The 13,120-nt window shown below is 40.0% G+C and overlaps 1 protein-coding gene across 2 annotated transcripts in view; it reads left to right on the plus strand.

Annotated features, from left to right (window-relative positions):
• Positions 1-10,965, plus strand: part of rasa3 (RAS p21 protein activator 3) — a 63,835-nt gene extending 52,870 nt beyond the window's left edge. For both annotated transcript variants that reach the window (XM_058380481.1, XM_058380482.1), the window contains exons 15-24: positions 1,715-1,821; positions 1,972-2,049; positions 2,479-2,556; positions 3,503-3,576; positions 6,088-6,194; positions 6,377-6,459; positions 7,163-7,371; positions 8,386-8,489; positions 8,573-8,756; positions 9,016-10,965. In XM_058380481.1, coding sequence (XP_058236464.1) covers positions 1,715-1,821; positions 1,972-2,049; positions 2,479-2,556; positions 3,503-3,576; positions 6,088-6,194; positions 6,377-6,459; positions 7,163-7,371; positions 8,386-8,489; positions 8,573-8,756; positions 9,016-9,091 — 1,100 coding nt within the window. In that variant the 3' untranslated portion in view covers positions 9,092-10,965. The remainder of the gene's footprint in view (positions 1-1,714; positions 1,822-1,971; positions 2,050-2,478; positions 2,557-3,502; positions 3,577-6,087; positions 6,195-6,376; positions 6,460-7,162; positions 7,372-8,385; positions 8,490-8,572; positions 8,757-9,015) is intronic.
• The last annotated feature ends 2,155 nt before the right edge of the window (positions 10,966-13,120 follow it).

Consider the following 13,120-nt stretch of genomic DNA (forward strand, 5'->3'; position numbering starts at 1 on the left):
CCAGGCATATTACTGGTTCCATTCCATACCATCACTATGGACTGCATCCTTATGTCTGCCATCACTCTCTGGTTTGGTGTAGCTTTGTCCAGAGAAAAGAGGAAGCTGCAACACACTATCAGGACCACTGAGAAAATCATCAGCTGCAGACTGTCACTTCTTGAAGACCTGTACACCGCCAGGACAAAGAGACGAGCAGGAACAATCATCATCATCATCATCATCAGTGACTCCTCCCACCTTGCTAATTACCTGTTCCAAAAACTACCATCCCTGAACAGCTTCATTCCACTGAAAATTTCTGTTATTAACCAGACGGCTATCTCTTGTCAAATATAATATAATATTGACCTGCCAATAACGAGCAATCTTCACTAAATGATTTTTATGAATAGAGTGCTGTAGGATGACCTGTTTTTATACACCAGCCCAGAGGTGATCATCTCCCTCAATCCCTCCACAACAAGCCTGTAGCATTTTTCTCCCATTGGCTCTTGGATTATTGCAGAAATTCAGCTCTGACCAGCAGACACTTATGATTCATTTTCTTCATGAAGATAAACACAATTTTAATGAATTTTGAAGCATGAAGTACACTCTGAAGTTTTTGGGGATGAATGAAAAGTGGGAGAGTTGGAATAGTTTGAGTGTGTTAGTAATATAAACACAACGAGGCAGAAGTAGACGATGTTTCCTATTTGGCATGATGTGGTTTAACATCCCTAACAACTTCTGTAGTCCTGTTTATCCACTTCAGCAGCTGTCTTTTCCTGATCTATAGCTGGTATATTTTATATTGTAGAATAAAACATGACAATATCTTAATCTTAATGTTAGACACAGGCCTTATTTCAGGCATTTAAATCAAAATCCCATTAAAAAATCATTGACTTCAGGATGATAGAACCAGAAGTAATAATAATAATAATAATAATAATAATAATTATTATTATTATTATTATTATTATTATTATTATTATACTAATAATAATGGTGATAATAAAAAATAATAACAATAGTTAAGTACTTATAAAAAACATTGACTTCAGGATGATGGAACCAGAAATAATAATAATAATAATAATCATAATTATTATTATTATTATTATTATTATTATTATTATACTAATAATAATGGTGATAATAAAAAATAATAATAATAGTTAAGTACTTATAAAAAAACATTGACTTCGGGACAATGGAACCGTAAATAATAATAATAATAATAATAATAATAATAATAATAATAATAATGATTATGAGGATGATAATAATAATAATAATAATAATAATGGTGATAATAAAAGTAATAATAATAGTAGTTAACTACTTATTAAGTTTATAATTTATTAATTTTATTATACATTACTATATATCATTGCTATTATATTTTATATTTCCACAATTATTTATTAATTTCACTCTGTTTAATGAACCCTGAACTGCATGCAAATTACAACGGAGCCTGCTCTTTTCTCTGAAGGTGTAATATTTATATATTTGTATATTAGGGGCCGTATTTGTTTATTACGACGGTTGTTGATGATTTGTTTAATAAGATTGTGAGATGTGTTGAATGCATTGTGTTGTGACCAAACACCATAAAAAATTCCTAATACATATAAAATGATTCTGATTCTGTTGTTAGTCTGATGATGATGATGGTGGTGGAGAAACAGAGCGTGCTGATGTTTGTGTTTGTGGATGTTCACAGTGGACCAAGACGTGAGGTACACAGCCGTCAGTAGCTTCATCTTCCTGCGATTCTTCGCCCCAGCGATCCTCTCACCCAACCTGTTTCAGCTCAGGCCACATCATCCGGTGAGTGTTTTCAATATACATCACTGACCATGTGATCCTCCTGCTGATAATAACATTTCAACTGAGCTGATTGAGGAAACCTGCATCTGTTTCCAGTGTGTGAAACTGTGTGTTCTTTGTAACATGCCCTTCTTGTTTTTCCTTTTAAAGGATCCTTGTACATCACGGACTCTGACACTCATCTCCAAAACCATCCAGACCCTGGGAAGCCTTGCAAAGTCGAAATCAGTAAGTCGGTGGATTAAAGTCTATGGCTTTGGAAACGCTATCACTTTAAACAATCTTAAAACAGGAAATTGTTTGATGTCAGGAAATCTGCATCCTGACGATGCCGAAGCGATCTGTAGCCAGGAGGAAAGGGAGTAAAATTCCCGTGCTCTCTCATGTTATACTCTCTTCCCTGTTAGCCATAGTGACGCTTTAGCCAATCATCTGATCTCACGTGACTCTGTATTAGCACTGAACTGGGGCAGAAATAACTGCTGCTTCTTAAAGCTTGCTAGTTAACCGAACATCTGACTGAATAATTGACTGTGCAGTCGTGAAAATAGGTTTAGATTTAAGCTACAAACAGTCGTTGTCCATTCAGTGCTGAAATATTTCTGTTTGTGAAACTGGACATATCAGTGATGATGAGATTTTCTCACTCTTTTCCAGGGCAACTTTAAAGAGTCGTACATGGCTGCGTTTTACGATTACTTTAATGAGCAGAAGTATGCAGATGCTGTGAAAAACGTGAGTTTGCTTATTTGCACTTTTCTTACTTACGATGTTGTTGAATTCTGTGTAAAATGGATTCTTCTTTTGAGTCTTCAGGAACATGTTCACTTTACATTTACAGCATTTGGCATCCAGAGCAGCTTACGTTCATCTCATTTATAAAGCTGAGCAGTAGAGGGTTAAGGGCCTTGCTCAAGGGCCCCAGTAGCTTGTAGGTCCTGTGGTTTTAACTTACAGCCTTCTGATCAGAAACATCTCTTCAGTGTGGAGCTCCACCCATCCTCTTCCATTTGGACGATGATATTACTTTAAATAAACTATATAATAGTGATGTTGTACAGTATGGTTCAGTATTGTTTATTTGATTTCCATAGCAACACCCCACTCACTACCAAACCCATGTAGACATCAGTGAAATGCCCACCAAGGGAGAGGGGAGAGAGGGAGAGGAGACAGAGAGAGAGGGAGAAGGGTAGGAGAGAGGGAGAGGAGAAAGGGAGAGTAGACAGGGAGAGAGAGGTAAAGGAGACAGAGAGAGAGATAGAGGAGACAGGGAGAGAGAGAAGAGGGAGTGGAGACAGAGAAAGAGGTAGAGAGACAGAGAGAGGGAGGTAGGGAGAAAGGGATTGGGAGAGAGGTAGAGGAGACAGAGAGAGAGGGAGAGGAGAGAGAGAGGGAGAGGAGAGAGAAAGAAGATAGAGAGGGAGAGGGGGGGGGGTGAGAGATGGAGCGGTGCCATGTGGCAAACAAATTTAAAAGTGGACACATACTGTTAACTCCTCTTAATGTTGTTGCTGTATCACTGCATTCTCCCTCTATCTTTCTCTCTTCCAGCTTTAATAAAGTATAATTATTATACCATTATAGCTAATGCTTTCATTTCCTCTGATGTGTGTGTTGTGTGTGTGTGTTGTGTGTGTGTTGTATGCATGTTGTGTGTGTGTTGTGTGCTTGTGCACAGTTTCTGGATCTGATCTCGTCGTCTGGGAGATGGGACCAGAAGAGCATTGAGACCCCCATCATGTTAAAAGAAGGGTAAGCAGCGGGCAGCAGCACTGTGCTGTATTAATCATCATCTTGTGAACCGTTTAACCAAAGATGAGTTAATGCATGTGATAAATGACTCTCTCGTATCTTTTGCAAGTTTGGAACTTGCACAATGAACTTCAATATTAACGGCAGAGCCAATGGAACGGATACGTGTGTGTGTGTGTGTGTATCTCTGATCTGTCTGTCAAATTCAGGTCCTGGGGGCCACAGCTCTTTAGAGATTTGTTTTTCTCTTCAACTAAACCAAATCTAGTCCTCTGTAATTAACTGATGAGTTGAATCGTGTTTGTTAAAGGAGGTGTAATATGTAGTGCTCTGCAGTGCTGTGACGCTCTAGGACCAGGGTCTGACTCCTCTGGCCTTTAAGACACATTCAGGTGTCTTTTTTCTTGTATTTCTCTGCTGGGCACAGGAGCGTTAAACTGACTAATAAGAGGGTTGATGGGAAGGGTTCTTGCAGGTAAGCTGCATCTGATTGGCCGCTCCTCTGACCCTCACCGCCCTTTCCGCTTCCCTGATACGTGTAAATTGTATAGACAATTATCAGGGAAGTGCCGAACCTAATAATACGCTAAAGTAAATGCAGACAGAAGCTCCTGCCATTGTTCTTTTGTGTTGTGTGTTGTGGCCAAAGATATTATCAGAAGAAGAGACGTCCTGGCAGTGTGTTTTCAGTCATACAAGCCCAAGCTCCTGTCTGACCTTGATGACCATGTTGATGTTTCTAATGCAGATTTCTAAATCTGACTAGAATGATATTATGAGCCGTCTTTGGCTCAAACAGAGCAGAAAAAATGATGTTCTAGCTACTGTGGGTGTAAATACCCCAGAAAATGAAAAGGGGGCTCTGGGAGGATCTAGTTTTTATGATATTCACATTTCTGCCCAGCTGATTTTATGTGAACAGTGACTACCAGCCAAGAGGACATCACATCTCAAATAGCTTCTTACTGCTTACACGTGCAGTGTATAGGACAGAGATCATCACCATGTGGCCTGCAGTCTGGATCCAGACAAGTATTTCAGTGGAATGAAACTAATAACGCTTACTGTATTAAAAGAAACAAATTCCCTATAGTCTATAGAAGCAGCACGGCTTCTGTGGCAGACCCTCTGCTGTGGCTTGTGTGGTCACATGCATTTCTGTAAATTATTTAACTGAAGGAAGCTCATCAGACCAGAGAGACTCACCACAGGGTTAAACACATTAGCTTAGAAAGGGAATGGTTTTCTCATCCTCTCTGGTCTGGCTGCATGGATTATTTATTTATTTAAAGACAATAAGTCAAGCATGTATGGTCATTTTCACCATATGTAGCTGCTGTAGTACACGGTGACATGAAACAAAGATCCTCAAGGACCATGAGGCTATGTAAAATAGCAGAGAGCTAAGAACTATGTACAGTAACACAGTGCTACTTAAAGTGCATGTGTACAAACAGTGCAAGACAGACAGTACAAAACAATCCCAGTACAATTACAAAACTATATAATAGTATAGTAACCTGCACAAAAACAGTTGAGTAAAGATGCTAGAGACAGAGGCAGATTGAAAAGCCACGTGCAAAGATTGATGTATAATCAGTCAGAGAAGTGTGTTTTCTCTTCTGTTTCTTTTCTTACTGTGTGTAAACATCACAGCACTGCTCTGAAACTGAACATAACCACTGAGAATTGCAGTTTTTAAGCGGAATCGAATCATTAGTAGACTGTTCTCATCATTCAGTGAAGAGTTTTACGTAGCTGAAACTTGCTGTAGTTTAGTTTAATGCCCCTGACATCAGATACAACCTAATGCCCTAAGAAGCCATTTAGGATTTATAGCTGTTCTGAATTTAACGGGTTATTTACCTCATAAATATCAGCCTAGACGCCGTCTCAGCTAAATCTTTACAATTATTTTTCTCAAGATTTCTCTCTTGCATGTTGAGGTCACTAAAACTTGACGTCACGTCACGTGGCTCCCATCATTCGATCCCTTAACTCCGACTGCTCAGCTGTCTCCTCTCTTGATAATGTCTCTGGTTGTGGCCTTCTCAGTGTTCTTTGATAGCACCACCTCCCCATAGTTGTCATAGAGGCTGGACATGGCATGGTCCAAGCACAGACATGTTCTACAAGTTAGTTAGAATGAAGTCTGTGAGTCTGTTTAGCTACAGCGTGCAATAAAGCTGCGACCCAGTGTACCATTTCAGTGTGCTTGAAATTCACACAGCCATTTACTTTAATATGTGGTATTTTTCTCATCACTGCTTTTCAGTCATTCAGTAAGCATCAAAGTGACGACTCTAGGCGTAAAATTGGTTGGGAACAGGTTTTAAAAAAGCATGTCAAAAGACAATAGTAAATATACTCTACCTGTTAGTAATGCTATGCTTGTGATGGAGGAAATAGTTTTTTGGAGGAAATAGTTTTTTACAAACACACTCCATTCTTAATGTGTGCTCTTCATTATCTCTTCTCTTTCTGCTTCTTTCCCTTCATACCATTGGCCAGATTTATGATCAAAAGAGCACAAGGGAGGAATCGCTTCGGCATAAAGAACTTTAAGAAGAGATGGTTCCGGCTCACTAATCACGAGTTCACTTACCATAAAACCAAAGGTAATGCCGATGCTACTCTCTGGTGGTGTTAAGCACCTGATAATTCATCTCACTTCCAGCTCTGTGATGTACAGATCACCCAATATACATGTTCACCTACAGTATGAAAGGTTTAGTAGTTGTAGGTTTTGTGTTTGCATTTGTTGTTGTGCTTTATTGTTTGTGTTGATTTTTGTGTGAAGGTGAAGGAGCTTTGTGTAGGATCCCTATTGAGAACATCTTGGCTGTGGAGAGATTAGAGGAGGAGTCTTTCAAGATGAAGAACGTAAGAGACTATGTACAACATACCAGCTACAAAATGACACTCCCATATACGTTTTAGTGGACAGTTTTGTCTTCATTTCACTTGGATATACATATATATATATATATATAGATGACAAAATTAATTCTTTAACTCTTTTTACCAGTACACTGACTTTCCAGTCTACTGGCAGAATGGAAATCGACTTCAGTATAAAGCAGTGAATGATTTTTATGGCCACATCAGAAATCTTTTGCTTTCGGTGTGACTCGTGTGTTTTTCCCTCTGTTGGATAATTATACAGACTTTTAGTGGTTGAATTTTAGAACAAGCACTTGGGGTATCTCAGAGAGCAAACATGGGTTTGATATCATCATTTACTTTGAGGATAGAAAAAGAAAATAAATTGTTTTTGTTTTATTGAACTTTTCTCTGAACATATTGCCCCTAGTAGGCTAGGTGAAAACTGAAATACTACAAATTCTTAAAGCCATGAGTGTCTACTTTCACATGAGCTTCATATTAACCTCCACTGTGGAGTGACATGATAAAGACATTCAACTAAAAAGGAGGAACTTCCATTTTTTGGCCTCTAAAAAGAGGTCATCAGAACCAAAGTGAGATTTCAGTAATATCCAGCTGATGTGTCTGTCCAGTGGATACATGACTTAGCCCTTGCTCCTCAGACCACATAAACACTCTGACCTTCCTGTTGGTTCTCCAGATGTTTCAGGTGATCCAGCCAGAGCGGGCGCTGTACATTCAGGCCAACAACTGTGTAGAGGCACGGGACTGGATCGACATCCTGACTAAAGTCAGCCAGTGTAACCGCAAGCGCCTGAGCACCTACCATCCTTCAGCCTACCTCAACGGCCACTGGCTGTGCTGCAAACAGGCCATAGACTCCGCTCCAGGCTGCACCCCCTGCACAGGGTTAGTCAAATACATCATTATTATTACTCTGCTAATGCTAACGAAAGCATCAACATTTCCATGATCATTGTACAACTGAACTGAAATTCACTGTCCACTGCTTAGTCCAGTTAATGTCCTGTGGGGAAGCATATTTTGGGTCAGGTATAATACTCTACAGTGGAGTTGACCAGTAGGCATTTCACATGTACCTCCAAGCTCTCTAAGCACCTGTTAAATATTTTCACTCTGTCATAGCAGTGTAATGATACACTCTGGTCACACTTCAGTACATCACGATTCATTCAGTTTCATTCTCAGGATATTTTTAACAGAATTTGGGGGGAAACAATGCAAAACAATGTTCATATACATTTGTATAATTTGCTATGAACAGAGGTGTAATATCTTAGAAATACATAAATAAACGTAGAATAGAAATTTGATTGAAGTGACTGATGCAGTGCAAAATGATCAAGCACACATGATGAGGTTTGTAGAAGCACCTGAGGCATCGATTTAACTGGAAACACAGCTCCAAAGTCGACTAAGGTGCATGACTCCATCGACGTCTTTCCTGGACAAGATCATAGTTGTATAACCCATATGTGTCTGTTGCTCCAGAATCCTCAGCAGCAGCATGCTCTCTTTATATTTGAACTCCATGGGTTTTGCAGACCTCTGGTGTCCAAACTGTGCGATTGCATTAGATGCATAATGAACAGAATACTCATAATCAACATTTAGAATACTCATAATCAACATCAACATTGAGTATAATCATACCCAATAATCAACATTTTTCCATCTTGCACCATTACATCCTAGTTTATTAGGTATTTGTTAGGAAGTAGGTAGTTACAGGTGTCTGTGGTCTCTCTATATTTTTCACACATGGCTATATTGGGTGAAAGTAAGTCATTCAGAGTAGCAGAGATTTATCTTAAAAAATATACACTCTTATTTATTGCTCAGATCCAGATCTTTAATGCTGTAATAAAAGCAACTGAAATGTGTTGCTTTGTGTTTGCGCAGTGGCCTGCCCGCAAACATTCAACTTGACATAGACGGGGACAGAGAGACAGAGCGCATCTACTCACTCTTCAGCACCTACATGTCCAAGCTCGTCAAAATGCAAGGTGTGTGCTAGCATACTGTCTATACTTTTGAGTAGCAGGTGAAGGAGCTCTCAGTAACCTGTGTCCGTATCCCATCATCACAGAGGCGTGCGGCAGTAAGTCTGTGTATGACGGGCCCGAACAGGAAGAGTACTCCAGCTTCGTCATAGACGACCCACAGGAGACCTACAAGATCCTCAAGCATACCGTCTCAGCTGTGCAAAAGTTGGAGCAGCAGCATGCACAGTACAAGCGAGAAAAGTTCAGGAAGACCAAGTATGGCAGCCAGTGAGTAGCAGTTCAGTTATTTCCTATACTGTAAGAGGAAGCTCATTAACTCCAAATGATTAGTATTAAAAACAAGCCTTATATTTATAACTGTTAGTTTATCCAGTTACTTTTGAGTGTGTGAAAATGGAAGGACAGTGTAAAAAATTTCTGAGATTGATCCAAATCAATTATGGAGGTGTCCAGAGGCAACAATGTCCAAATATTTATGGACTTTATATATATAATTGTTCAATTGTTTGTTTCTTTGTTTGTACAGGGAGCATCCAATCGGTGACAAGAGCTTCCAGTGCTATATCCGCCAACAGTCGGAGAGCTCCACCTACTCGATCTGACTCCGCCCATTACCACAATGCCCTTGTCTCTGCAACTGATAACACGGCGATGCCCGCACATCACAGGAACTATGGGTCGTGATTGACAGGAAGACGTTGAGAAAGGAACGTGAGATTAAGCTAAAAAAAAAAAGAAAGAAAGAATCTTACTCCAAGCTATTCCTTCTTTTGTATGTCGTACAAACCCAATCAACAGCTTTCCACAGAACTGTGTGCACTTTAATCGTCACACCTGCCCCGCTGACGATGAAGCTCTGCCTCGTGGCATATTTTCACTGAGGGACATTGTTTTAAGGTCTTGAGAATTTTATTGTAGCTCTTCAGGACCAAACTGCAGGTTTGAGAACCCTCTGCTTTTTGACTTTTAAGCACATCGGTGCATGCCTGTTAATGAGAGCCTTGTGGCCAATCCCAGCTCAGAAGAGTTAGAATCTACCACCTTCAGCTTTAGGATGCACGGACTCATAATCATCGGCATTTCTTAATGCATGGTAGCATTTTACCCCTGGCAAAAAATAGCTTTAGCCAAAGTAACACACAACTTAATAAAAGTAGCCCCGAGTCTAAAGGAGTAGGTGATTAATTCTTCTGAATTGGGATGTTGACTGAAAGGACCTATCTGAATCAGATGTTAACTGTAACCCCTACTTCTTGTTTTGGTTTTGATTTTAACGCCATTGCTTTTAAAGACTTGTCTTCGATGAACTATGGCATAATGAAAAGTTTCTTTCTTTTTTTTTTTATTTTCCCGGCACCTTGTCCATGTCCAGACTTGTCCCAGTATTGTTACATGCCTTTTGAGAACATTCCTTATGATCCCCAGCCCAATATAACAGCAACTGAAGGATTAGAGCAGACTGGGAAATGGAATTAGTGATATCATGTTCTCACAATATCCACAAAACCTGAACTGGGCATGGGCTCTAAATAGAGCTGGCATCTGGCATGACACTAAAAAAACTCAGAGCCCAATTGAAAGCCAGTACCTTTTATACATTGCTCCGTTTTTTAACAAAAATACATCAGATCATCTGTAACCTTTTGATTTAATTGAATCGAGTTACTCAGTTTGCTCTTAAACAGGTCCCTTTTGCCAGTAATGCCAATGCCAGACATTTGTGGTCTTTTGTACTTTTGTTGTGTTTTATGTACTGTAAATAATGCATTTGTAACCTGTGTCTTGTACTAAGAATTATTTCCCTATAAGGTGTGTGTGTGTGTGTGTGTGAGAGAGAGAGAGAGAGTTGAAGCATGTGTGAGGGAGAGATTTCTTATCTTAATGATTATGTTCTATTTTAACAAACATTCTCCCAAACACTTCTAAGTGTAACATACCGAGTGTTGTTTAAACCAACACACTTTTGTGTATTTCGGAAATTTTGTGTAAGTTACAGAAATGTACTAATGGCCCAATTTCTTTACTATAGCTCATCCATTGGTGCATGTTTCAGTGTGAATATTTTTTCTTTTAATATAAGCCAGACAATTTTTGCTACCCACTCCAAAAAGGTTCAGTATTTATTTTTATATCACAATATATATAGCATTTTGTGGGCGAGAGTATTTGAGTACAAAAGGTCTCCGTACGCCGAGTTTGAAAGATGCAATAATTTTCCCGTTCAGTTACTTGATGGATATCTGATCGATGACGAAATTAATTAATAAATCGACGACTCATTTTAGCTTCGGATCAACGCTCTTCACAGGGATACCTTAAATAGAGGGGAGAACCGTGTATTTTGTATAATTATATAAAGAGTATTATTACAAGTCTGTGATGTGTAGAGGTCGATGTGAATTTGAATGATGAAAATGTAGATGCAAAAAAAAAAAAAATCTTTTTTTTTTGTCTAAATGAAGGCAATAGCAATGAACCCGTGAATGTGTGATTTATTTCATTTTTCAATATTGGTTACTGCCCTGTGATGGACTGGTGAACTGTCCAGGGTGTACCCCTGCCTTTTGCCGAGTGTGTGCTGAGATAGGCTCCAGCAGATCCCTGTGACCCTAATTAGGAATAAAGCGGGTATAGATGATGGATGGATGGATGGATGGATGGATGTTGGTCACTTCACAAAACACTTACCATGGCCTCGTTTACTAAAACCACCATCAAAGGAAAAGTATTTCTCTCGTTATCGTCACTGTCCGCTGCTACGACAATATATTCATGCTAAGCATTTTCTCCTCCACAGAAAAAGCATTATTAAGTGTTTAATGCATTAAGACTGTGATACTAAAAGACTAAATTCAGTATAGTCCTTATTAATTAAACATACTATATACAGGCAAGTCGATAAACCCAGAATCTGAACACAACAATAAAGTTTACCTGAAGTGATTTAAACTCCACAGAAACCCTTCTCGAGACCGTGGTTCAGGGTCTTAATGCATTACGTCGTGTCTTTGTAACGGTTTTCTATGAGAGGCTTAAAAATAAAAATATATAGTCTTAGCACTTGGATTACAGTCAGTAGATAGCGTTGGAGAGAAATGAGAGAAAATGGTTTTAGCAGTTTAGCTTAAAGTAGATAAGCATTTTTTGTGCTGTGTTTTTTAAAGTCCCCCTTTACACCCTTTGGAAGTAAAACTGGTTAAAAAATATATCTGACATCTGATTTGTTACCCATTCACACTGAAAACTTTCATACAAGTCAAAAGTAAATCCTGGGGGCTTTTGGGATGATTGGTGTTGTTTTTCAAGTCAGTCTCAGGGAGAGAGAGAGAGAGAGAGAGAGAGAGAGAGAGAGAGAGAGAGAGAGAGAGACTCACAAAAGTAAGTACACCCCTCACATTTTTGTAAATATTTTATTATATCTTTTCATGTGACAACACTGAAGAAATGACCCTCTGCTACAATGTAAAGTAGTGAGTGTACAGCCTGTATAACAGTGTAAATTTGCTGTCCCCTCAAAATAATTCAACACAGCCATTAATGTCTAAACCGTTGGCAACAAAAGTGACTACACCCCTAAGTGGAAATTGGGCCCAAAGTGTCAATACTTTGTGTGGCCACCATTATTTTCCGGCACTGCCTTAACCCTCTTGGTCATGGAGTTCACCAGAGCTTCACAGGTTGCCACTTGAGTCCTCTTCCACTCCTCCATGATGAAATCACAGAGCTGGTGGATGTTAGAGACCTTGCGCTCCCCCACCTTCCGTTTGAGGATGCCCCACAGATGCTCAATAGGGTTTAGGTCTGGAGACATGCTTGGCCAGTCCATCACCTTTACCCTCAGCTTCTTTAGCAAGGCAGTGGTCATCTTGGAGGTGTGTTTGGGGTTGTTATCATGTTGGAATACTGCCCTGCGGCCCAGTATCCTAACGGAGGGGATCATGCTCTGCTTCACTATGTCACAGTACATGTTGACATTCATGGTTCCCTCAATGAACTGTAGCTCCCCAGTGCTGGCAGCACTCATGCAGGCACAGACCATGACACTCCATGCTTGACCACCATGCTTGACTGTAGGCAAGACACACTTGTCTTTGTACTCCTCACCTGGTTGCCGCCACACACGCTTGACACCATCTGAACCAAATAAGTTCATCTTGGTCTCATCGGACCACAGGTCATGGTTCCAGTAATCCATGTCCTTAGTCTGCTTATCTTCAGCAAACTATGCAGGCTTCCTTGTGCATCATCTTTAGTAGAGGCTTCCTTCTGGGACGACAGCCATGCAGACCAATTTGATGCAGTGTGCGGCGTATGGTCTGAGCACTGACAGGCTGACCCCCCACCCCTTCAACCTCTGCAGCAATGCTGGCAGCACTCATACGTCTATTTCCCAAAGACAACCTCCGGATATGACACTGAGCACGTGCACTCAACTTCTTTGGTGGACCATGGCGAGGCCTGTTCTGAGTGGAACCTGTCCTGACCACTGTATGGTCTTGCCCACCGTCCTGCAGCTCAGTTTCAGGGTCTTGGCAATCTTCTTAAGGCCATCTTTATGTAGAGCAACAATTCTTTTTTTCAGATCCTCAGAGAGTTCTTTGCCATGAGGTGCCATGTTGAACTTCCAGTGA

Source organism: Hemibagrus wyckioides, linkage group LG26 (genome assembly GCF_019097595.1).
Source record: "Hemibagrus wyckioides isolate EC202008001 linkage group LG26, SWU_Hwy_1.0, whole genome shotgun sequence".
Lineage (NCBI taxonomy): Eukaryota > Metazoa > Chordata > Actinopteri > Siluriformes > Bagridae > Hemibagrus > Hemibagrus wyckioides.